Source organism: Cajanus cajan, chromosome 4, assembly GCF_000230855.2.
Source record: "Cajanus cajan strain Asha chromosome 4, NIPB_CcT2T_4, whole genome shotgun sequence".
Classification (NCBI taxonomy): Eukaryota; Viridiplantae; Streptophyta; class Magnoliopsida; order Fabales; family Fabaceae; genus Cajanus; species Cajanus cajan.
The window spans coordinates 19957513-19981271 of record NC_138520.1 but is presented as its reverse complement, the minus strand read 5'-3'; the positions used below and the strand labels follow the sequence as shown (position 1 = coordinate 19981271).

At 35.5% G+C, this 23759-nt stretch overlaps 2 protein-coding genes across 5 annotated transcripts; both read left to right on the top strand.

Annotated features, from left to right (window-relative positions):
* Nucleotides 1-11904: 11904 nt before the first annotated feature.
* LOC145957224 (uncharacterized) lies at nucleotides 11905-12740 on the top strand. Its single transcript, XM_083073445.1, has 2 exons — nucleotides 11905-12287; nucleotides 12494-12740. Exons 1-2 carry the CDS (start codon nucleotides 11905-11907, stop codon nucleotides 12738-12740), a joined length of 630 nt encoding a protein of 209 aa, XP_082929571.1.
* Nucleotides 12741-15986: 3246 nt separating this feature from the next.
* Nucleotides 15987-23129, top strand: LOC109808919 (SAGA-associated factor 29 homolog A). 4 transcript variants are annotated; one of them, XM_020372109.3, is made up of 10 exons: nucleotides 15987-16283; nucleotides 16469-16510; nucleotides 19051-19144; nucleotides 19309-19385; nucleotides 20111-20220; nucleotides 20689-20774; nucleotides 21657-21710; nucleotides 21895-22048; nucleotides 22198-22211; nucleotides 22828-23129. In XM_020372109.3, exons 1-10 carry the CDS (start codon nucleotides 16166-16168, stop codon nucleotides 22928-22930), a joined length of 852 nt encoding a protein of 283 aa, XP_020227698.1. In that variant the 5' UTR covers nucleotides 15987-16165; the 3' UTR covers nucleotides 22931-23129. The 4 variants fall into 4 exon arrangements, with proteins under 4 accessions (XP_020227698.1, XP_020227695.1, XP_082928488.1 ...); XM_020372106.3 differs by having other exon boundaries at nucleotides 19030-19144; XM_083072362.1 differs by lacking the exon at nucleotides 16469-16510 and having other exon boundaries at nucleotides 19030-19144.
* Nucleotides 23130-23759: the final 630 nt, after the last annotated feature.

Below are 23759 nucleotides of genomic sequence, written 5' to 3'. Positions count from 1 at the left end.
CCTTTATTGTAAGGATTGAGTCTGAAGATACTTGTTTGAAAAAATACTTGGTGTTGAGATTAGAGAGGTCTGTTTGAAAGAATACTTGATATTGAGCCTAGAGGCTTATTATTCAAAGAATACTTGGGTAGTTGCTTGAAGAAGCAAGTCAAATATTAATTAGGATTGAGCCAAAAGTAGTTTGATAAAAGAATATTTATAACTTTGTTGAAAGTTAGTAGAACTCAATCTGATTGGATTAAGAACTGGACATACTCTTAATGGTTGAGACAAACTAGTATAAAAATCTCAGTGTTTCATCTGACTCTTCTCAACTCTTTGTCTGTTATGTTGTTTTTTTTACTGCACAAAAGTGTGAGTTTTTTATACACACTATTCAACCTCCTTCTAGCTTGTGCCTTTTCTCCACATCTTGATGATTCTTGCAAGTAAAGAATTTAATTTCCTTTACATTATTGCTTATTTTTATTAAATTATTGTTATTGTGTTGGGTTTTCCTCATCAAATTGTTATAGTTATTTTTAATATGAAAAGCACTTATTATATATAATACTCTAATCTTATATGTCATTTTATAAAAGATATAAAATTACCTTTTATAACTATTTGGACAAAATTTATAAAAGTTATAATTTTATTTAGTCTTTATCTCTTAATTATTAAACATTTTCTATCATTTAGCAAAATTTAATAAAGAAGCGAGTTGAAAAAGTTAGCCCAATCTAAACTTATTTAAGACATGAGTTTTACTTAAAAAAGCATGCATTTAATTTAGACTCAAAATCTAAGGCTTATAAGAAAAATGTTATACCCACCTCCCTACATCCTTTTTATTCAATTTTTTAAAATCTTTATTTAATTTATTGTCTTTTCAAAATGAATTTTATTTGCAAACATTGTCTTATTTATTCATATTCCCTTCCTCTATTGATTTTTTTATTTATCATTACTCTACTATTCTTTAATCACTTTTCATACATATCCCTTCTTCTTTTTTACTTTTATTTTTTATGGAAGGAACTTGAAGAAGATTGATGTTCATCCAAGTCCAATCCATCCAAAACCTTTTAACTCTTGAGGAGACTTGCTTTTGATGCTTGAGGACACCTTGAAGAAACTCCAATGGTGAAGGAAGCAATAAAGGAGGTTCGGCTACTTCAAGAAGCTTGAAGAAGCTTGAGGAACCAAGGTAAAGGTTGAAGAACCTTTGAGGGAAAACCTAAAGAGAGAGTTCTCTACGGTTTTGGGACTCTTGAATGAGAGAGAATTTCTGAATTCTTATTCTCATAAATGTCAAAAGTGGGCTACAATGAAGGAAATTCAAATATATAGGGAGAGGTAGCTTGGAGAGAAAGCTAACCTTAACCATGCGTTCATTAAGAACCATGGTTGGGTTTGCTTAACCGTCCAAGGTTTAGAAACTTGGAGTGCAAGCTACTCACTTAGCTTGCTTGGTAAGCAACCTAAGGAGTAGCTTGTGCTTCAAGCTTCTAAGCTTGAAGAAGGCAAAGAGAAATCCGGCCAAGGTAAAGCAACTAGGCAATGGGCGGCTAACTCTAGTTTTGCTCACTTGAATTATTTCAAAAATGTTTGATTTGGTTTAGTTAGGTTCATCCAATGAAGATGAAACCTAGCTAAATCAAATCTATGAAAAATTAGGAGCAAAATGAGTCCAATATGTAAAATTTTGCCTAGGCCCGTTTCTGACCCAAATTCTATTCACACCCTCAAGCATTGCTAAATGCCACCCATTTTTCCCTACTGAAAAAATACAAAATGAGTGTATCAACAAAGGAGGTTAAATGGAGTTAAACTCTCCAAGTAACCCACCCTAAAATCAATATTCAATAACTAATAAAAACAAGTAAAGTGCCTCACAAATACAAAGGCAAAAATAACATATACAAGAGAACTATGTACAAAATATACACAAGTAGAACTAGGCCTTCTCTTCATGATAGAGTAATCCAAGTGAAGAGTACCTTGGGCTTTAGAAGCCCACTAGTCTTCAAGAGGTCCAACTCTCCTTGAATGTTCCTAGCCATAGCTCTAATGATTGGGCCTTTGGCCCATGGTCTATCATCCCCTCCCTCTTGAGAAGGATTTGTCCTCAAATTTGTAGGGTCATCTTCCTAATCATAACCTGCAAAGGGAATAAGATCACTAACATTAAAAGTGTTACTTACTCCATAATCACTAAGAAGATCTAACCTGTAAACATTATCATTGATTCTTTGGAGGACTTGAAAGGGACCATCTCCTCTTGGATTGAGTTTAGACTTCCTTTGAGAAGGAAATATTTCCTTTCTCAAATGAAGCCAAAACCAATCTCCTTCCTCAAAAATGTGGTTTTTCTTACCTTTGCTTCTTTCTAAAGCAGTTCTCTCATTTTGTTGTTGTATATGCGTTTTAACCTTCTCATGTAATTTCTTTACAAAATCAGCCTTAGATTCCCCTTCTTTATGAAAATAATGAGAAGAATATGGTAGGGGTATTAGGTCCAAAGGAGTGAGAGGGTTAAAACCATAAACAACCTCAAAAGGTGAGATTTTGGTAGTCTTATGGACTACCCTATTATAAGCGAATTCAATATGGGGCAAGTACTCATCCCAAGACTTATGGTTACCTTTAAGGACTGCCCTTAACATTGTAGATAGGGATCTGTTAACTACTTCTGTTTGCCCATCAGTTTGGGGATGACAAGTAGTTGAGAAAAGTAGTTTAGTTCCTAGCCTACTCCATAATATTTTTCAAAAATGGCTAAGGAACTTGGTGTCCCTATCTAAAACAATTGTTTTGGGTAGACCATGAAGTCTAACCACTTCCTTGAAGAAGATTCTTGCTATGTTGCTTGCATCATCTATTTTGTGACAAGGTATAAAATGGGCCATTTTGCTAAATCTGTCCACTATCACAAAAATAGAATTCATGCCTCTCTGGGTCTTGGGCAAGCCCAAAAAAAAATCCATACTTATATCAACCCATGGAGAGTTAGCAACTGGCTAGGGTGTATAGGAGCCATGAGGCATTACTTTAGACTTTGCTTGTAAACAATCTATACATCTAGAGCAAAACCTCTCAACATCCTTTCTCATGTGGGCCCAAAAGAATTTTTCTTTTAAAAAGTTTAGAGTCTTTTCAACTCCAAAGTGCCCCATAAGTCCACCCTCATGACTTTCTTTTACAAAGAGTTTCCTAATAGATCCTTAGGGTATACATATTCTACCTTCTTTGTACAAGTACCCCTCAGAAATATAGAAACCTCCTTGAGGCTTTGCTAAACACTTGGTATAGTGTTCATTAAGCTCGGAGTCATTGGAATACAATTCCTTTATGTAATCAAATCCCAAGATTTGAGATCCAAGGGAGACTAGCAAAGTATGTCTCCTAGAAAGGGTATCAGCCACAACATTATTTTTCCCTTTCTTGTATTTGATCACATAGGGGAGTTGTTCCAAGAACTCTACCCATTTAGCATGCCTTTTATTGAGTTTTCCTTGACCCCTCAAATGTTTAAGTGACTAATGGTCACTATGAATGACAAACTCCTTGGGAATAACGTAGTGTTCCCAAGTTTGAAGGGCCCTAACCAAAGCATAAAGCTCTTTGTCATAGGTAGCGTAGTTAAGGGAGGCACCTCTGAGTTTTTCACTAAAATAAGTAATTGGGGGCCCACCCTGTAACAAAACCTCTCCGATTCCAACTCCAGAGGCATCACATTCTAGCTCAAAAGTTCTTGAAAAATATGGAAGAGCTAGAAGTGGTGCATGAGTGAGCTTATCCTTTAAGGCTAGGAAGGCTTTCTCTTGTTGCTCTCCCCAAATGAACTCCGCATTTTTCTTAACCAATTCGTTCAATGGGGAGGCAAGTGTGGAGAAATTAGGAACAAACCTCCTATAAAAGCTTGCCAAACCATGGAAGCTCCTAATATCTCCAACACTTTTAGGAGTTGGACATTCTTGGATGGCCTTGATTTTCTCGGGGTCCACATGAACCCCTTTTTTATTAATAATAAACCCTAAAAATATGACACTATCTACACAAAAGGTACATTTTTCTAAGTTTTCAAAAAGTTGATTTTTCCTAAGTATATGAAAGTCTTGCCTTAAGTGTCCTAGATGATCACTTAGGCACCTACTATATATAAGGATATCATCAAAATAAACTACTACAAATTTACCTATACAATCCCTTAGAACATGATTCATGAGATGCATAAAATTACTAGGAGCATTGGTGAGACCAAAAAGCATCACCAACCATTCATATAATCCAAACTTAGTCTTGAAAGCGGTTTTCCATTCATCACATTCTTTAATTCTTATTTGATTATAACCACTTTTAAGATCAACCTTAGAAAATATGATGGCTCCATGAAGCTCATCTAACATGTCATCAAGTCTAGGAATAGGATGTCTATATTTCACAATGATGTTGTTGATGGCTCTACTATCACAACACATTCTTCATTTACCATCTTTCTTGCGAACCAACAACACTGGAACAACACAAGGACTTAAGCTCTTTCGAACCCATCCCTTCTCCAACAACTTTTGGACTTGAGACTCTATCTCTTTAGTCTCTTGGGGATTGGTCCTATAGGCAGGTCTATTAGGCAGGCTAGCCCCAGGCACCAAATCAATTTGGTGTTCTATCCCTCTCAAAGGAGGAAGGCCCATTGGACCCTCGGGAGGAAATAGATCATCAAATTCTTTTAGAATAATTTTAACCCCCTTAGGTAGAGTTTCGTGTCCACTAGTTGTGGCAGTGCAAGTTAGAGTCCCTGTACACAGAAGGATAAAAGAGGGTTGTTTAATCAAGAGAGTTCGATTTGAAATTTCTTTCTCTTGATTAACAACTTCTAGGGAGGGGACTCTTTTCACCCTAGAAATCTCTTTGTCTTTACTTTTCATGGACTTTTTTTTCTTCTCTTTTTTCTTCTTTTTTTTGAAATTTTCTCTCACTTTCTCTTTTAAGTTTCATTTGTGCTTGATCCTCTGCCACCTGTTGAGGAGAAAGAGGATGAAGCACAAATTTCTTCTCCTTATGAGTAAAGGATATCTCATTAGTAAGGCCATTATGCATAGTTTTCTTATCAAATTGTCATGACCTTCCTAGTAAGATATGACAAGCCTCCATTGGTACTACATCACATAAAACTTCATCTTCATAGTTCCCAATGGATAACTTGACCTTTACTTGTTGGTCAACTACTAGATCACCATCCTCATTAAGCCGATGTAATTGATAAGGTTTAGGATGGGGATTAGTAGTTAAACTCAACTTTTCAACCAGCCTAGTGCTACAACAGTTGCACCATGACCCATTATCAACAATGAGAGAACATGCATTGTTTGAAACTTTGCATCTAGTATGAAAAATGTTCTCTCTTTGTGATAGAGTACCATTAGGTTGGTTATTGAGGAGTCTCCTAATCATTAAGAGCTCCCCTTCATAAGGAAAAGTGTCCTCCACATTCCCTTCATACTTACTTGCTTCTTCCTCACTATTACTAGAGGAAGTAGTAGTCTCCTCTTGACTACTATAAATGTCGTGCCCCCTCATGATCATGACCTTCTTGGTGGGGTATTGGAAGGCATTGTGGCCTCTCCCTAGACACTTAAAGCATTTAATATCACTAGTCCTAGAACTAGTGTGTGGAGTGACCTTCCCCTTTCCTTTATCCTTTTCTATAGTTTGATTCTTGGAGGTTCAAAATTTTTCTTTTTATCAAAAGGTTTTCCCTCCCTCTTGTGATCTTTCTTTAGAGATGAAGAGTGGGAGCTATCTCTTTTATAAGAAGATTTTTTCATTCTTTGTTGTTCTACCCTTACACAAAGTTGGACCAAGTCATTTAAGTCCCGGTAGGGTAGTAGCTCCACTTGGTCTCTTATCTCTAAATTGATACCACTCAAGAATCTAGCTATAGATGTAGCTTTCTCTTCCCTTATACAATCCCTCATCATGTAAAGCTCCATTTGTTGCCTATACTATTCTACATACATATCTCTTTGTTAGAGCCTTTGGAGCTTATTCATAAGCTCCCTTCCATAATAGGTGGGAATGTGTCTCCTCCTCATGGCACTCTTAAGATCATTCCAGTATTGAATAGGAGGATCATTATGGAGGCGCCTTTCTCTTTCTAAGGTCATCCACCAATACATGGCATGCCCTTGGAAGCTACGGGTAGCCAAAGGGACTTTTCTCGCTTCACTTACCTTGTGGCAAGCAAAGAGTTGCTCAACCTTCATTTCCCAATCTAGATATAACTCCACATCATCTTTTCCAAAGAATTGTGGGAGGTCAACTTTGACTTCCCTAGGCCTTATGATCCTTCTAGGTGTGGGTTGGTAGTGATCCCCTTGATTCATGCTTTCATTAGGGGATGTATATTGGGAATGTGAGCTCCTACTCCTTCTCTTTTGTTTTCTCATTTCTTCTCTAAGTTTTTCCTCTTCTTGCCAAAGAATTCTCAATTCTTCCTCTAAATAAGCAAGTTGGCCTTCTCTTTCAATTTTCTTCTTTTCTTTTTGAATGACCTATTGCTTTCTCCATAGTTTAAGTGATTTAAGCTCTTTGGTTATATAAGAAAGACTTTTTGGAGAGCCTTCACTTTCACTAGGAAAGGAATCTTGAGATATTTTTAGACAAAAAGGATTTTCACACAAAAATAGTTTTTAAAGAAAATAATATTTTTGGAAGTGCTTAGACTTGGCACTTAGAGGTCTAAGAGTACAAATTGAACTTTGGAGGGAGGTGAGCTACTAAAGAGCCACTTAATAACCAAGCCTCTTCAAGTAAAAATCTCTAAACCCCCTTGTACATTTGCCTTGCACAAATCAATTTTCACAAAGTTCTTTTCAAAAGAAAAATAACAATCAAGTGCCTAGAGTGTACAATTATCAAGACTTGAAATCATAAATTGCTTGAAAACATAAATGACATGAAAACATAAATTGCTTGAAAACTTAAATGATTGAAAACATAAATTGCTTAAAACATAAATTGCATGAAAACCTAAATTGCAAGAAAACTTAAGACAAGAAAACATAAACTAGGCGTTTAAGGCAAATAAACCTAAGTGAGAGCTTGGAAAGTACCAAAGACTTCCAAGGACCACTCTCACAAGTACTAAACGGTTTTTACTACTTGGAAACACTAAGGAGAGATGGAGATACACCAAAGGCACTCCAAGACACTCCTTAATAAAGGCCTTGTACAAAAATGAGAGAAATTGAAAATTTACAACAAATGAAATGCAAATTTACACCAAATAAAATGCAAATTCACATTCAAATGAAATGCAAATTCACACCAAATGAAATTAGTGGCTGCACCTAATTTTAAGAAACAAATTTAGCCACTAAATTAGTGACAAATTTAGAGACGGATTTGGTGTTGAAATTTTTTTTGAAAGGAAATTTCCGTCACTAAATTTGTTACTAAATTTTTCACAAAAAAATTTCACAAAAGTTTTATTGTGTTCTTCCACTTCAGCCACCAATGTTGCAGCCCTCACTTAGTGTGTCACTCCTCTTTTTAGAAGCAACCTTGATGTTGGTCACTCCTAGGTGTTTAGTTTCCAAAAGGCCTTCCACCAAGAGAGAAACAAGCTCCCTAGGCCTCCACCAAAGCCTTCAAAGTTGGCTTCCATTAAACTTGGCCTTCTACACCTTCAAGAAGCACTCAACACACCTTCAATTTCTGGAATATTAGTGCTAAAACTGAAAAGGCACAATTAAGAATAGCTACACCAATTTGTGGAAAGAAATGAGACAAGACTAGAAAGAAGTTCAAGAAAGACAAGCAACAAATAAGGCACATATTGAAAGGCTAGAACACAAAGGAAAACCTAACAATGGCACTAGTAAAATAAGACTCAAAGTAAGGTATATGTGGCTGGACATAAAAATTAAAAGCAAATTACAAACAAAAATCGAGAGCTAGATTAGTCACAAATTTATACTCCTTGGCTTTTTCTTGTGTTCTTTCCTTTGGTTTTATTTTTTAATTTCTTTTGTTCTTTCTTTTTCTTTGTTAACATAGGAGTTTAATGCCTTTTAATCAAGTATGAATCTCGGATTTAAGCATAAAAATCTGATGCAAAATTTTCACACAAAACAAGAGGTGTTCCATAGCAATGTTCAACTAGTGCTTCACAATTTTATGCTATTTTTTGGTCAAATTTTAAGCACTCTTTCTTTTGTTTTTCTCATGCATTTAGAACACATACACCTCTGTTTTGCCTCTATTTTTAATGCTTAAAAATTGTTAAAAGTTTCAGCCACAAAGCAAGACTCAAAGAAACCTAATAGGAATTAATGTTTAACAATTTTTTTGACAAAACTTTTAACAAGACATAAGAGAAACCTAACTCTAGGAAATTTGCTAGAACTAATAGCAAATCATGAACTCAATCATATAAAGCAAAAGAACATTTAAGTAGGCTCAGATTTATAAAGCAAAAGACGCACCAAACTATTTGACTCAAACAACACAAAAATTAGGTCAAACAAGCTAGTCTAGGATTTTACAACATGTAAAAGGACTACACATAACTTATAGACAAAACAAGTGATTCAAAAACAAAACTAATGCAATATGAATGTTGTCCAATCATGGACTCATGTTAAGAATGGAGAAGAATCAAACAAACATAAAAAATGCACAAGTTTAAGGAAACCTAGGCGCACAAATACAATTGATTCAAGAAGAATTAGAAACAAGCAAACATGACTCAATTAATTCATATGAGACATATAGGATCTATCAAGATGTGTATTAGGCTTAGATCCATACAGAAAACACAAATTTAGACATAGACAAGGAAGGAACAACATGGATTCAATGAAAAAGATTAGAAACACATAACCTCAAGAGCACTAGGCTCTAGATACCAAAAATGATGGAAGGAACTTGAAGAAGATTGATGTTCATCCAAGTCCAATCCGTCCAAGACCTTTAAACTCTTGAGGAGACTTGCTTTTGATGCTTGAGGACACTTTGAAGAAACTCCAATGGTGAAGGAAGCAATGAAGGAGGTTCGGCCACTTCAAGAAGCTTGAAGAAGCTTGAGGAACCAAGGCAAAGGTTGAAGAACCTTTGAGGTAAAACCTAAAGAGAGAGTTCTCTAAGATTTTGGAACTCTTGAATGAGAGAGAATTTCTGAATTCTTATTCTCATAAATGTCAAAAGTGAGCTACAATGAAGGAAATTCAAATATATAGGGAGAGGTAGCTTGGAGAGGAAGCTAACCTTAATCATGGTTCACTAAGAACCATGGTTAGGTTTGCTTAACCGTCCAAGGTTTAGAAACTTGGAGTGCAAGGTACTCACTTAGCTTGCTTGGTATGCAACCTAAGGAGTAGCTTGTGCTTCAAGCTTCTAAGCTTGAAGAAGGCAAAGAGAAATCCGGCCAAGGTAAAGCAACTAGGCAATAGGCGGCTAACTCTAGTTTTGCTCACTTTAATTATTTCAAAAATGTTTGATTTGGTTTTGTTAGGTTCATCCAATGAAGATGAAACCTAGCTAAATCAAATCTATGAAAAATTAGGAGCAAAATGAGTTCAATATGTAAAATTTTGCCTTGACCCATTTATGGCCCAATTTCTATTCACACCCTCAAGCATTGCTAAATGCCACCCCTTTTTCCCTACTGAAAAAATAGAAAATGAGTGTATCAACAAAGGAGGTTAAATGAAGTTAAACTCTCCAAGCAACCCACCCTAAAATAAATATTCAATAACTAATAAAAACAAATAAAGTGCCTCACAAATACAAAGGAAAAAATAACTTATACAAGAGAACTATGTACAAAATATACACAAGTAGAACTAGGCCTTCTCTTCATGATAGAGTAGTCCAAGTGAAGAGTACTTTGGGCTTGAGAAGTCCGCTAGTCTTCAAGAGGTCTAACTCTCCTTGAATGCTCCTAGCCATAGCTCTAGTGATTGGGCCCTTGGCCCATGGTCTATCAATTTTCTTCTATTTTTTTTCTCCAACAATCAAAACATTCATTGACTCCTCTTTATTATTTTTTTAAAACCCTATGTTTTGGCAAACTAACCCATCCTTACTTTAGGTTGAGGCTCTTCGCTTATTTTCCCAACTCTTTTCTTTTGAGATGCTACCTCCTATTTCAGAATTCCAGTATGGGACTCCCCCTCAGCTTGCAAGGGAAGTTATCTCAATGCTTCTTGCCCCAGTCATGTGATAAGAGGTTTGAAGGTCTGTCATGTCTATGAAATCCTTCTGTGCTACTGGCTCTGATGGTTTCCAACCCTTCTTCTGTAAACAATACTGGCCGATTATGGGAGAAGAGCTGTGGAAGTTGGTAGCGAGTGCATTCGAGAATGGAGCTTCTGATCCTGCACTACTTGAAACATTGGTGGTTCTCATACCAAAAGGTTGACAATTCGATGTACTTGAAGGAGTTTCAGTCAATTAGCCTTTGTAATGTGGTCTACAAGGTCATCTCGAAGGTCTTGGTCTCTCGTCTGCGACCCTTCCTCTCAAATCTAATTGGGTCTTTTTATGGTAGTTTCTTACCAGGCCGTGGTACCATTGACAATAGTATTCTTGCGCAAGAGGTGTTAAACTTCATAAATCAGGATAAATCTAATACAGGGTCTTTGGCTCTCAAGGTGGATCTGGAGAAGGCCTATGACCACATAAGCTAGGACTTTCTAAGGCTAACTTTGGTGAAGTTTGGCTTTCCTTCTAGGATAGTGCACTTGATCATGTGGAGTGTCTCCTAAGCTACTCTTTTGCTCATATGGAATGGCAAAAAACTTAAACCCTTTGCACCATCAAGGGGGTTGTGCCAAGGTGACCCATTGTCACTGTACCTCTTTGTGTTGTGCATGGAGTGTCTAGCCTTGCCGACTCAAGCTCTTCAAGAGGAATGTGTCTGGAGGTCTATTTTGGAATCCAGAAATTGTATACCTATAACAAATCTCTTTTTTGTAGATGATATTATTTTCTTTGGCCAGGTCTCTCTGGATCAAGCACGTTTGATTCATACAACTTTGAATAGTTTTTGTGATGCATCTAAGTTAAAAGTAAGTTTGATCAAGTCTTGCTTTGTGGCTTCCAAGAAAGTTGACAGTAACAAGGTGGATGATCTTTAAACCATTTTGCAAATTTTGAGTACTTCTAGAATTGACAAGTACCTTGGCATTTTGATGATTAATAAGTTAGTTGATTTCCAGTTCATTATCGATCGTGTGAGGGAGCATGTAAACTCTTGGAAGTGTAAGTTGCTTAATAAAGCAGAGAGGTTATGCCTGACTCATTCGGTCATATCAACCATCCCAAGTTACACTATGCAAAGACTCTAGTTACCAACAACTACTTGTGAAGCATTGGTTGACTAATGCTGGGAATCGTTACTGGTCTTTAGCCAGTTGGGGTTTAATCACTCTCTCAAAGAATAGAGGCGGATTGGGCATTCGAGATGCTAGACAAGCAAATATAGCACTCCTTAGGAAGTTAGTTTGGGATTTATTGCATTTTCCTGAGAAGTCTTAGGTGCAGATATTTCACTCAAAATATCTACAACATGAGACTTTATGGCAAGTTGAAGAGAAACCTGGTTCCTCCTATGAGTGGAAGAGCATCATTCGAGATTTTCAGTCCCTTCATATGGGTTATAAAGTGAATCTTGGTGTTGTTAACTCCTCACTTTGGTTTCACAATTGGCTTGGGATGGGTACCTTGAGTCAAGTAGTGCCTTAGTACATATAAGTGACTCCCACATGAGGGTCTTTGATTGCTAGTCACAAGGTTCTTGGTGCTTAGATATCCTTGCTACTTCGTTGCCTCCACTATGGAAGGAACAAATCTGCCATAAGCAGATTCCCTCAATTCTTAATGGTGACCAAGACTCTTTTTTGGGCTAGAACGATGTCGGGTTGTTACTCCATAGCATCTGGTTTCCACTTTCTGTTCCCTCATGGTCCAGATCCTTCTCCTCCATTCCGGAAGAAGCTTTGGAGTGTCGAAATTTTGGAGAAGGTCAAAATCTTCCTGTGGCAAAGGTTGCATGATGCCCTCCCCACCAATAGCAAACATTTTCGCTGTCATATCTCTATGACAGAATCATGTCCTCGCTATAACCATTCTCGTGAAGACGGACTACATGCACTCCGCGACTACTCAATATCATATATTGTTTGGGAGATGGTAGGAGATACCCTTATTGATTTCCTTTCTATGAATTGCACCATATCTTGGATCAAGTCTCTTATTTTCCACCCACGAGCAATGAGACTTTCTTTGATGGCTTGGTGGGTATGAGACTCCGAAACACAATGGTGTTGAGTACTACCCACTGGACAGCTCCTTACGTGGTGCATTAGATCAATGCAAATGTGGCTGCGAATATGGTGCTCTTAAAACAACACAAATTATGGGAGGAACATGCATCTTGGGTGGCCCCTAAGCATCCTAATGTTAAACTCAACACATATGGCAGTTGGTGACCTAATACTAGGTTGATGGGTACTAGGGGTGTAATAAGAGACTGCATGGGAAAGTGGCTTTTTGGCTTTGCTAATTCCGCTCGTATGGGAGACCTGCTAAAAGCGAAACTAACAACGGTGGTAGAAGGATTATCGCTCTGTTGGAATGTGGGGCTCAGACACATTATATGTGAAATGGATTGTGTAGAGGTGATTGAGGCTTGCGAATCCTCCTTGGATAGAATTGAGAGGCGAAAGGATTATACAGACATTATTTGAATCCTAAAAGAATTATTATCACGACATTAGCAAATTTCTCTTAGGTGGATTCCTCGAGAGATAAATAAGGTGGCTCATGCCTTGGCAAACTAGGGAGCCTCTAGTTCAGTAGAGTACGTGGTTTGACATAAGGCACCGACTTTCATACTTGAGGCAGTGAAGTTGGATGTCATGTCCTCTATGTGTATTGTCTAGTTAATTTCCTTCGGTTTATTTTTGTTTGTTTGTTTATTCATCACTCTACAAAAAAAACCCTATGTTTTACACTCTTAATTTCAACATTTTTTAAATCCTAATTTTTTCACTCTATCTTTAATATTATATACATTGGATACAAGATTGTAAATTCTATGAAGATATCATTTTCAAATACATTACCTAATAATTTTACGACGAATTATTAATTAGAAAGAATATTATTTTTTATCATCACCACTTTGAAATTGTACTTTTTGATTATTAAAATACACTTTCAAAAAATACTTTACATAAAAGTAAAAACATTTCTTTTCTTTTAAGTATATTTTTTTTTTGTATTTTCCAAAAATATATTTTTTCACTTTTGAAAAGTAATTTTTAAAAGTATATTTTTACTTTTGGAATTTAGGTTGCTAAAACAAATTTTCAAAAAATATTTTCAAGAAACAAAAAGAAAGTACTTCTAAAAAATATGCTTATGAAAAGTGTTTTTTGTAACGACCCGGCTGGTCACTACACACTACACAACACCACAACACCACAACACCACACAGAAAAGAGCAAGTATATATATATATACACAAGGTTCAATTTGAGCTAACATCAAAGTATACAAATTACATCCAACAATGCCACACTAGGTAGCTAAAACAACAAAACATCAAAAGAATCAACTCTATTTGCCAGCTGCAGACCTGCCTCAACTCACCAACCTAGCCTTGCTCTGCTCCCATACAACGTATGATCATCGTAGTCCAAACACATGGAAACAACAAAGGGTAAGCTAGTGAAAAGAATCATCATACATATATATGGAAATACATGAATAGTAAACAACTACAGCTATCAGCACATCATCAGCATACAGCTCATCAACTATATAGCGTAAACGGCAATAAACACACAATGTGTCGTCACGCATATCAGCTCGGAGAATCTCCTACAACAGCTCAGCCTTATGACCTACAACAGCTCAGCCTTACGACCTACAACAGCTCAGCCTTACGGCCTACAATAATTTATATCAGCATACAGCACATCACAGCTTAACAGCAATAACAACATTCAGCACAACTCAATAATATACAGCACAACTTAAACAACTTAAAGCACAACAATATTTAAATCAGGTCAACATTCAATAATAATAGCTCACAGCTCCACAATATTATTATTCAGCTTAACACCATTCATCAAAAGCATCTCAGCTCAGCATATATCAACATTAATCAACATTTTCCAACACATATCAGCATATATAGTAAGTACACATCCGCGCCCGGCGTGGCCCAATCAGAGAGCATCAGGGCTTCAACACGCCCGACACAATTCCTATTGCGCCCGGCGTGTTAAGAGGCAGAAACCTCAAGAGGTCTCACACGCCCGGCGTGCAAACCCGCGCTTGGCGCAAGGTAAGCAGAGACTTCCCCAAAGTCTCAGGACCGATGCAATACCAATTGCGCCCGGCGCCACCTCTAGCAGAGACTCCCAAGGAGTCTCCACGCCCGGCGAGACATGGTCACGCCCGACACCACACCAGAAATCCCCAAAACATGTCACACTCTGATATCGCGTCCAGCGCGGTCCCACCACGCCCAACGTGGGCCATCTAGAGGCTCACATTCTCAAGCTCGCCCGGTGCACACATCTCTGCGCTCGGCAGCTTGTCCAAATGGAGCCCTCTGGTGGTCACGCGCCTGGCGCGAAGAACTACGCCCGGCGTGATACTCAGTAGCAACCCACCAAGTTCGAAAATCTTACCCAAAACCTGCAAAAATTAACATTTCCAACACATGCAAACCAGCCAAAATGCCACATTTTCACCAAACAGCTAAAAAATACCATCTTTTTACACATGCAATCACAAACAAGGAAAAATCCCCAAATTTCACCCAAAACCCCGAAAACCCCAAAACTCCATTTTCATCAAATCTCAGCCCTCAATCTGCAACAATCAGCCATCATGTGAGTTTCTAGCTCTCTAAAACAAACAACCGGCAAGAAAATCCTAGCCTCCCTTACCTCGGTGAAGAACTCCGAGCTTCGGGACAGCTGAGAATGGAGAAAAAGGAAGAAAATGCTTGAATGGAGAAGAAAACAAGCTTGAGGAATCAGCACCCGGGAAAGGAAATCAGCTCACTCACCACCCGCACCTACAGCCACCAAGATCACCACAAGGGATTGAGAGAAAAGGAAGGAGAGTAAGAGTGAGTGAGAGTTGAGAGTGAAAGAGAGTCGGGGAGAGAAAAAGGAAAGGGGTCTCACACATTTTTGACATGTAATTTTTTCTTGATATTTAGGAAATAAATAAAAAAATGTATAAGACATATATCATTATATTATCAATTAATGAAAGTATATTTAACCAAAAGTTATCCTATAATTTTTCATACAAATTTGACAAATCTCACCCATTTTACCAATTTTCACATAAAAGGATAAAAGCACAACCAATTGTTGGAAAACTCTATCACCATTTATTTAATAATATTTATTTATTTTTTTAAATAAAATTTAATATTTAAATTTTAAATAAAAAATAATATCACAAATTAACAAAACAAAGTCTTTTAACTTATACAATATAAAAAGTTTATTTTATACTAATATTTTAGCCTGCATATTATATAGATTAGATGTTTATTATATATAACTACAATTTATAATAAATTATATAAATAAATATTATAATTAAATATATAAATTATATTTAATTTTTACATAAATAGATTTTACATTTTAAATTCATATTAAAAAAATTTATTGTTACATAAAATTATTTTTAATTATTCATAATTTATTTTAAAATATTAAAATAATTCATAAATAATATTTGATAATAAAATTAAATTAAACAAAAAATTATAAAAAAACTCTAGTCCAAAAAAGTGTCATTGAAAAAAGAGAAATCTCTAAAATTACTTAAGAAAAACATTCAAATTAAAAAGAAGTTTTCAAAAATACTCTAATGAAGTGAACAAATAATAAATGTTAAATGAAAAAATAAATAAATAAATAGAAGAGGGGAAAACATAATAATGAAATATCAAATTGATAAATTCAAACGATAAAAATTGGAAATTCGGGTTTAGGATTTTCGATTTGGGATTTCCATAGGAACATTGGAAGGAGATGTAAGAGCAGAATTGGGTTTCGATTTGGGGTTTCGATAGCAACGTTGGAAGAATCTGGTTGTGTGTCGTGGTTGTTGTTCCACGATCAAAACGATGTCGTCGCCGGACATTGGCTCGATATTGGAGAGTTCGAAGGAGCTCGATCGGGTAAGGAAAGAAGAAGAGGATGTTCTGTCGGAGATCAACAAACTCCACAAGAAGCTTCAAACCAGTGAGTTTCTCTCTTTTATTCATAATTTTTATTTTGGGTTTTTTCTCAATGACGCCTCTTTATCTTTTTGTGATCCTTAAAGGTCCATCATGTTAATGTATGTTGGGAAATCAGGTGTTTCTTCCGTTTTTTTTTTTTTTTTTTCCTTTTATCCAATTTTTTTCTTCTTCTTTTTTTTGGTATAGAATACGGTTATTCTTCCCTGGAGGCAATCCTGTTCGCGTTAGGTAAGACTGTCATGAACGTCAAAGCTTTTTCCTTTAAGTATTTAACTTTTTCAGTTTATTTTTGCCTAAATTGAAGTTAAAATATTGAAAATAAATTAAGAGAGTAACTGTTTTCAGTGTGCTGGCTGGGTTTTTATTACCCTCTAAAGTGCTTGTTTTTAAGTGATGCTTGGAATTTTTGTTTATTTTTTTATTTTTTTATTGAATTTACTTTTAGCTTTTGAATTTCATGAACATGGATGCTAAAGTGTGCTGATATTTCATACATGAAAATAAATTGATTTGTTTGTGTTGATTGCTAGTAAGATAAAATGATGGAGATGAAAGTGTGTGTGAGAAATTGGTGCGGTAAGTACCATAGCAATTTACCTCAGGTAGTTTGGTTGAGGCAAGTGTGAAGAACATCAATTGAAGTGCTAGTGAGAAAAAAAAAATGAATCAAATGGAGGTTTTGCCCTCTTAAAGGATGGAAGAATACCCAAGAAAATGTTTGTCATCAGGTTCCAAGTTGCAAGTGGGACACTGTTTTTGGAGTGTTTTTATGGATTTGTGCAATGGAGCTCGATGGTGGCAGAGTGGAGGGATGAGAACCTAATAAGTGAGGGTATTGGAGAATGGAGAGAACAATGTATGCCTAAGGTAGGAGTCCTTTATAACATAACAGTTCAAGGATTGAAGCATTCAGAGGTGTTGAGCTGCTTGAGCATGATTTACTGAATCTTGTAGAAGTTTGTCCAGACCTCGGGTTGGGCTGGGATTTGAGATGGCAGAGCCAAATCCATGGTTTTAGTTTCATGCCTGGATTTCATCTAAGTTTTGAGGGGAGTTCTAAAGCAACTTAATGGACATGTGGACAGTGTGTTGGGTCCAGAACAGAAAATATTAAGAGAAACATTTATAACAATTAGACTTTGCACTAAATGACAGAGGCAATCAATTTTACCTCTAGTGGAGTGAGACAAGGCTTGGTTATTGTTGTATGCTGATTACTAACATGCATGTCTAGCCTGTTCAAACTTTAAATGGTAATATGTCATGCTCATAAGCCTGTGAAAAGTGGACAGCTTAGCCAGGTTAGAGTTCAGAAATAAATTAAAAGCTCAGTTTTATAATGTTTTCCCTCAGTGCATCTGCCTATTTCTTGGTTTATTTTGGGAAGTGTTGCAACAATGATGGTATGAGGATTTAACCTGATAACCAGTACTTTATAAGTGAATCACTTTCCATGAATCATAACATTTTATTATATTCAGAGATCTTTACTTAGCAGCCATACAATTCTGCTAAAAAGTCTCAGCAAAACGTTTTAGCTGGTTTACTTTATATTCTTCTTTGCTATTCAAATTAAAAATGTATAAAATTTAATACATGTTGGTATGTTTTAATAGAAGGGCTTTAGTCACCCTAATATTTGAAAACATGAAGATTTAAGATACCCTTGCTCAACATAAAATCATGTATAACTAAAACATGTGACTGTACTCATTGTCAAGCACAATAGTGGTCATTCTAAGCTCTATTGAAATATGTTTTTGAAGGGTCAATCTTAGCATAATCCACATAATGTTGGTAATTTATTATAAAACCCTGAGAGTACGAAGAGACTTGAGTGTTGAAGACTGATCTCTATTAAGCACTGTCATGATCATATAGTTATGCACAACTGTCTCTCCTTATTTTTTCCATTTTGCATATTGTTGAAAGGCAATGGTTTTTTGCCTTTTATGTGGTTAACAAATAAAGTCATAACTTGTGAAAGGAAAAGAAGGCCACCAAAAGTTCCAGTTATAAGAGTGGATTGTATGGTTTTTATCCCTGTGAAAAGGATCTAGGTTTGACCAAGAAGGACTTTAGAGGAAATTGTTAAAAGGGATCTCATGGTAAATAATATTTCTGAAAATTTGGTTTTTAGCCGATCTAATGGCATTGTGTAATCCATGTTGTTGAGCTCACCTATTTGGAAAAAACTTTTGTTATTGTTGGTGTTTTTGGGTCTTGAATAATCAATATTTATTTGAGGTGCATATTTCTCGTGTATTTAGTGTTGCTTTTGTTTGTGAATTCCTTGGCTTAAAAGGGTAACTTATCAAATGCTCAAATTGTAACAGAAATTATATATTGATTTGGTTAACTTTAAAAAAAGTTGGTAGGAAACTTATTGAATTTAAGAAGTGAAGAATTCTTTCAGCTTGAGATGTCATGTAAAATCATTCACGTGTCTTTGGGATTGTTTGTTCATGACACGTTCTGTGATTTTAGTGAATTAAGAAAATGATGCACTAAACATTTTTAGTTGAAATTCAAAGGTCACTTGCTATAGTTTTCATGCTGTTGGATATGAAACTTGAAATATTAAGATTTTAGTAAGTCATTGGGAACCACAGACTTGACAAAGCCAAAGATTCCTGGTACTTGCTAGACTGGAATGGCTCAACTTGTTTCCATATATGGGAAGCTAGATCAGATGTTCAGTTATTCTTATATTCTCTATTTATGTCTCTGAATTTTGTTGTTGATAGTTCCTTGTCGTTTTCGTGAAGCTCCTGAAGTGGTTGAGAAGCCTGGGGATAACTCATTGGCAAGGCTTAGATTGTTGTACACTCAAGCAAAAGATCTTTCAGAGAATGAAGCAAGGTATGTTTAATCTGTTTGTAGCTCTGAAGCATTTGATGTGAACTGCATTTTATTTCCTTTTATGCTGAAAATCATTAAGATGTGAATGTTGATGTTAGAGTAATTCTGATATACTGTGTCCAGACTAGGCATTCTATGATTATTGATATTGATTTCGGTTGCAGTATTTCCAACTTACTGATAAGTCAAATTGATGCCCTACTGCCTACGGGTCCACAAGGGCAAACCCGAAGAAGAATAGGTTTGTCTCAAATCTGTGACAAATATATTTTCCTTTCAGTTGAAACCATGATCACCTCTGTAATTAAGCTTATACATTTAGAATTCATCCATAAAATACATACTATCAACAGATCTGAATCTTTCAATATGTTTCTCTCTTCATATTTCTTTCTTATTTATGTTATATGTATTAGCTGGAGGGACTAGGTATGATTGACCAACATTGTAGAACCAAAGCAAGTGCCTAAAGCATTAGAGTTCTGCTTTTCCTGGGGAAGGAAAGTAGGAAGCAAATAAAATGAGGAAGAAAGGGGGGAGATAAAAAAAAAAAAGTTATGTTTGACCATTTTTGTGACAATTACATGCCAAATTTCCATTGATTTTTTATATTGCTGTTTTTTGGTTGTTTAAGATTTTTTCTCTCCTTTTTTTCTTTTCCAGGAAAAGGTAAAGTTACTGCTTTGGATACTCATCAATATAGTTGACATCTCTGCTGCCATGTTGGTCAATCTTGTATAGTCCAGCTACATGAAGAAGAAAATGGGGGAGGGAGGGCATGCTAATGTGTAATTTTAAGTAAAACTTAAAATTGTGTTAATTGATTCATTTATATTTACATTCATTCCTTCTTGACTTATATGGTGGAAAGAGAATGGTAATCAGTGCTGGGTATATCATGATTTCATTTCCCTTGAGATGCCAGTTTTTATATACCTTATCTAGCTGACAATAGTTGTGTTACAGAAGGTAATGAGCAGAAAAGGAAACGAGTGAAAACTGAATCAGACATTTCAAGGCTAACTCCTAGTATGCGGCATCAACTTGAGACTTGTGCCAGTCTTAAAGGTGAACAGGTATGCATTTGCACTTAAGTTTAATCAATTCAAATCAGTATATATTGAACCCATTGCTTTTTATTGATAAGGTTTATTTTTATTTGCCACAGTATACAGCACCATGTGTGCAGTACATTGATTCTTGCTTTTAATATTAATAAGTTTGCATGGGTTAAACTGCTTTTGTTACTTCATTTAAAGCTTACAGGTGGTAGAAATTCAGTTATAATTAGTTAATTTAGCTGTTAAATAGTTATAATTCTGTTATTTGTTTGCTAGTTCATAAAACTGAGATCTAACAAGTTCTATGTATAAACATTAGAACCTCTCACTAGGTTATGTATATCAATTGTAATAACATTTTCACAGACATAGCTCTATTTTCTCTTGTAGTATTTTTTCAGGGAATATTTTCTAATATTCTTAAATGAAGCATCTTGAGTTACATTCCATCAAGTTAATTTCATGTCATTTCCTACTTCTCAGGTAGCAGCTAGGGTCACACCACGAAATGCTGATAAGGACGAATGGTTTGTTGTAAAAGTGATTCATTTTGATAAGGAATCAAAGGAGTAAGTATACATTTTGTAATTAAGTAATCATGTATTGAGTTCAAGCAATCAATAAGATGTGTTCTTTCATTTGCATAGTATTAAATTACTCACCTCTATGGTTATTTCTTATCATGACACCATTGTTGTTTGGGGAATGACATGCTTTAAAATATCTACAAGGCAGACTTTGTGTAAGGTTTGTACAGAATGTAGGGGAGGTATGTTAATTTCTTATACAACCAAGGGCGTAGTAGAGATGCAAGAACAGTACATAAAGTAAAGGACAGTAATTTCCCAAATGAGTAGAATTGAGTGTAATAAGTGGTAACATTAGACATATTTAGTGTAATTATCCCTATTTATTTTTCAAGAAAAGATTATACCACATTGAAGCCTTAAAGACATTATCTATAATGCAGGGTATTATGTTGGGAGTTGAGTTCTAACAATTGTATATTTAGCCTATTCTATCTTTCTTAATGACTGACTAGCTTGATCTGCTTTATGACTTGGAAATACACTCATGTGATGTGATAAGGTTATTTTTTCACAAAGGATAAAAGAGTGTTGAGTAAGTGTTGTTTATATACTAGGTTACTACTATTCATTGTGGACTGGTGAGTAGTGATTACATGTGGCCCATGCTTGCCATGCTTAAGTCAATCATCAGCTCCTTGTTTGGATTGAGTCTGCTTGACTGTGTCTTTACCAAACTAAATGAGTTTGTCATTCGACCAACTTTAATCTGTATGAATAGCTCAGATTTTTTACTGTAAGTTAATGTTGCTTGTGTATGATTTGTAATGATTGACTGAAAGAATAGTACCCATTTGGACATTAATCTTTTGTGATTGTCCTTTTCGATTAATTTATTTGTTCTTCTGTTACATGAATTTTCAGATTTGAAGTACTGGATGAGGAACCAGGTGATGATGAAGAAAGCAGTGGCCAAAGGTAACCTAACCTGTCTGAACATTTGTCATGTTTAATTATCCAGAGTGCTCATGTTGTGTACTTGCTTTGCTTGAGGTTCTACTTTAAACTTGCATTAGAATTTCTTTTAACATTGCCTACCACTGCAACTGTTAAACGTTTGAATGAAGTGTTTATTTTGATTGGTTTCTCCTGCTGCATTCAGACAATACAAGCTTCCCATGGGAAATATCATTCCTTTCCCCAAGATTAATGATCCTTCTAGCGCCCCAGATTTTCCTCCTGGAAAACATGTTTTGGCAGTTTATCCAGGAACTACTGCACTTTATAAAGCAACAGTTGTTCAAGGCCATCGCCGAGTAATAATTCTCTCATCTTCCTTTGTGGAGTGGGATTACTTCTTATTTCATGACTTCCACTAATTTGTAGTCTATTGGTTCTAACCTAATACTGACCATTTTTATTTTGCATGCTCTGGGTTATTCTCCAACATTTTCCAATTGTGCAGAGGAAGACTGAGGAGTAAGTATAATCTATTAAGGCTTCATGGAATCATGTTTAGTTCTAAATATTATTTATCAGTCACAGAAAATCAAATGGCATTATGATTTATTTTTACTTTAATGTCCAATGGATTTCCAAATTTTAAAAACTATTGAATGCACAAGTCTTTCTTTTTGTTCTTTCTGAATTTTAAAAACCTATTGAATGCACAATAGAATTATTTGGCTGGTGTTTAAAGAGTATTTAACATGTCTCTATAAATTTATGAAAATTGGCTAGGCCTTTCGTCAAGTTGTGCTGTTCTCAGTCCAAATCAAAAGTAGCACAAGGACAATTGAAGTAGGATAAGGATATAAATAGGGTCATGCAAGTTGTTTAGTTCATTGAAAATAATATAAAGATTAAATATGGCTTTTGCCCATCACTTTTTGTTTCTAGAATCTTCAAACTATTGTGTTAGTCTACCAGAATTCAAATTGGTAGGTGTTAATATATCTGCTAGAGCAAGTATTTGAAGTACAACAACAAAAGAAATAAATGTGCTTTTGGATCTGAGCCCTTTCTTTTATTAGCTCAACTGTTTTGTTTGTCACATTATGTCATGGCTGTTCACTCTCTGAGTTGATTGGAACAGTTATGTGTTGGAATTTGATGATGATGAGGAAGATGGATCTTTACCCCAAAGGACAGTGCCCTTCCACAAAGTGGTTCCTCTTCCAGATGGACATCGCCAATGAATTTAAACTATTTATAGCTGTGTATAAAGTAGAAACTAGAGTATTGCATTCCGTACCACTTGTGTAATATGCTCCACTGCGTGTTTTTAGGTTTGTAAGAATGACATCGCAACCTAATTTCAAGTAAGAATGACACTGCAGTTTAATTTCACGATAGCTAGGAATGATAAATGTCCAATCCAAGGTTAGTTCTTGCCAACTTTGTTGTTCTTGCCCCTTATCTTCATTAATTGTGAAAAAAAAAAATAACATCTATCGTCAAAAAAGCCGATAAAAATTTCTTATTAATCTGATTGTTGCAGTTATTTAGCCAAAAAAAAAATTGACTGAAAGTTATCTAGTAAAATGTAACTACAACAAAATTCAACTTTTATCATGTAAGTGTAAAAATTCAGGTATTGTGATGTGTGGAAAAAATCATACAAAACTAAAACTGATGACATTTTATTTTTGGTTCATAGTACCTCATTTTGACAGAAATAATAAATCTGTTCACCTATGATAAATGAGTTGCCAATAGGTTACTGCAACTTTAATGAACCATCTGATAACATACTTCCAACATTTTTCATAAAAAAAATTATAAAATAAAGAAAAGACTCTGCACAATAAGGGACAAGTATATTAAAGAAGGATGTTATACATCATCAGAAAGTTAGACACCAGGACTCTGGAGAACTTGGGAGAAACTTTAGGAGAGAAAACTTGTGAAATACTACCTTGATAGAAGCCTCTTTTTATAGCAAGAAATGATGAAGTCTAACAATGAACAATTGCACTTGCACATTGACATAGGGGGAAAAATTCTGAATTTCCTCTCCTTATTCCA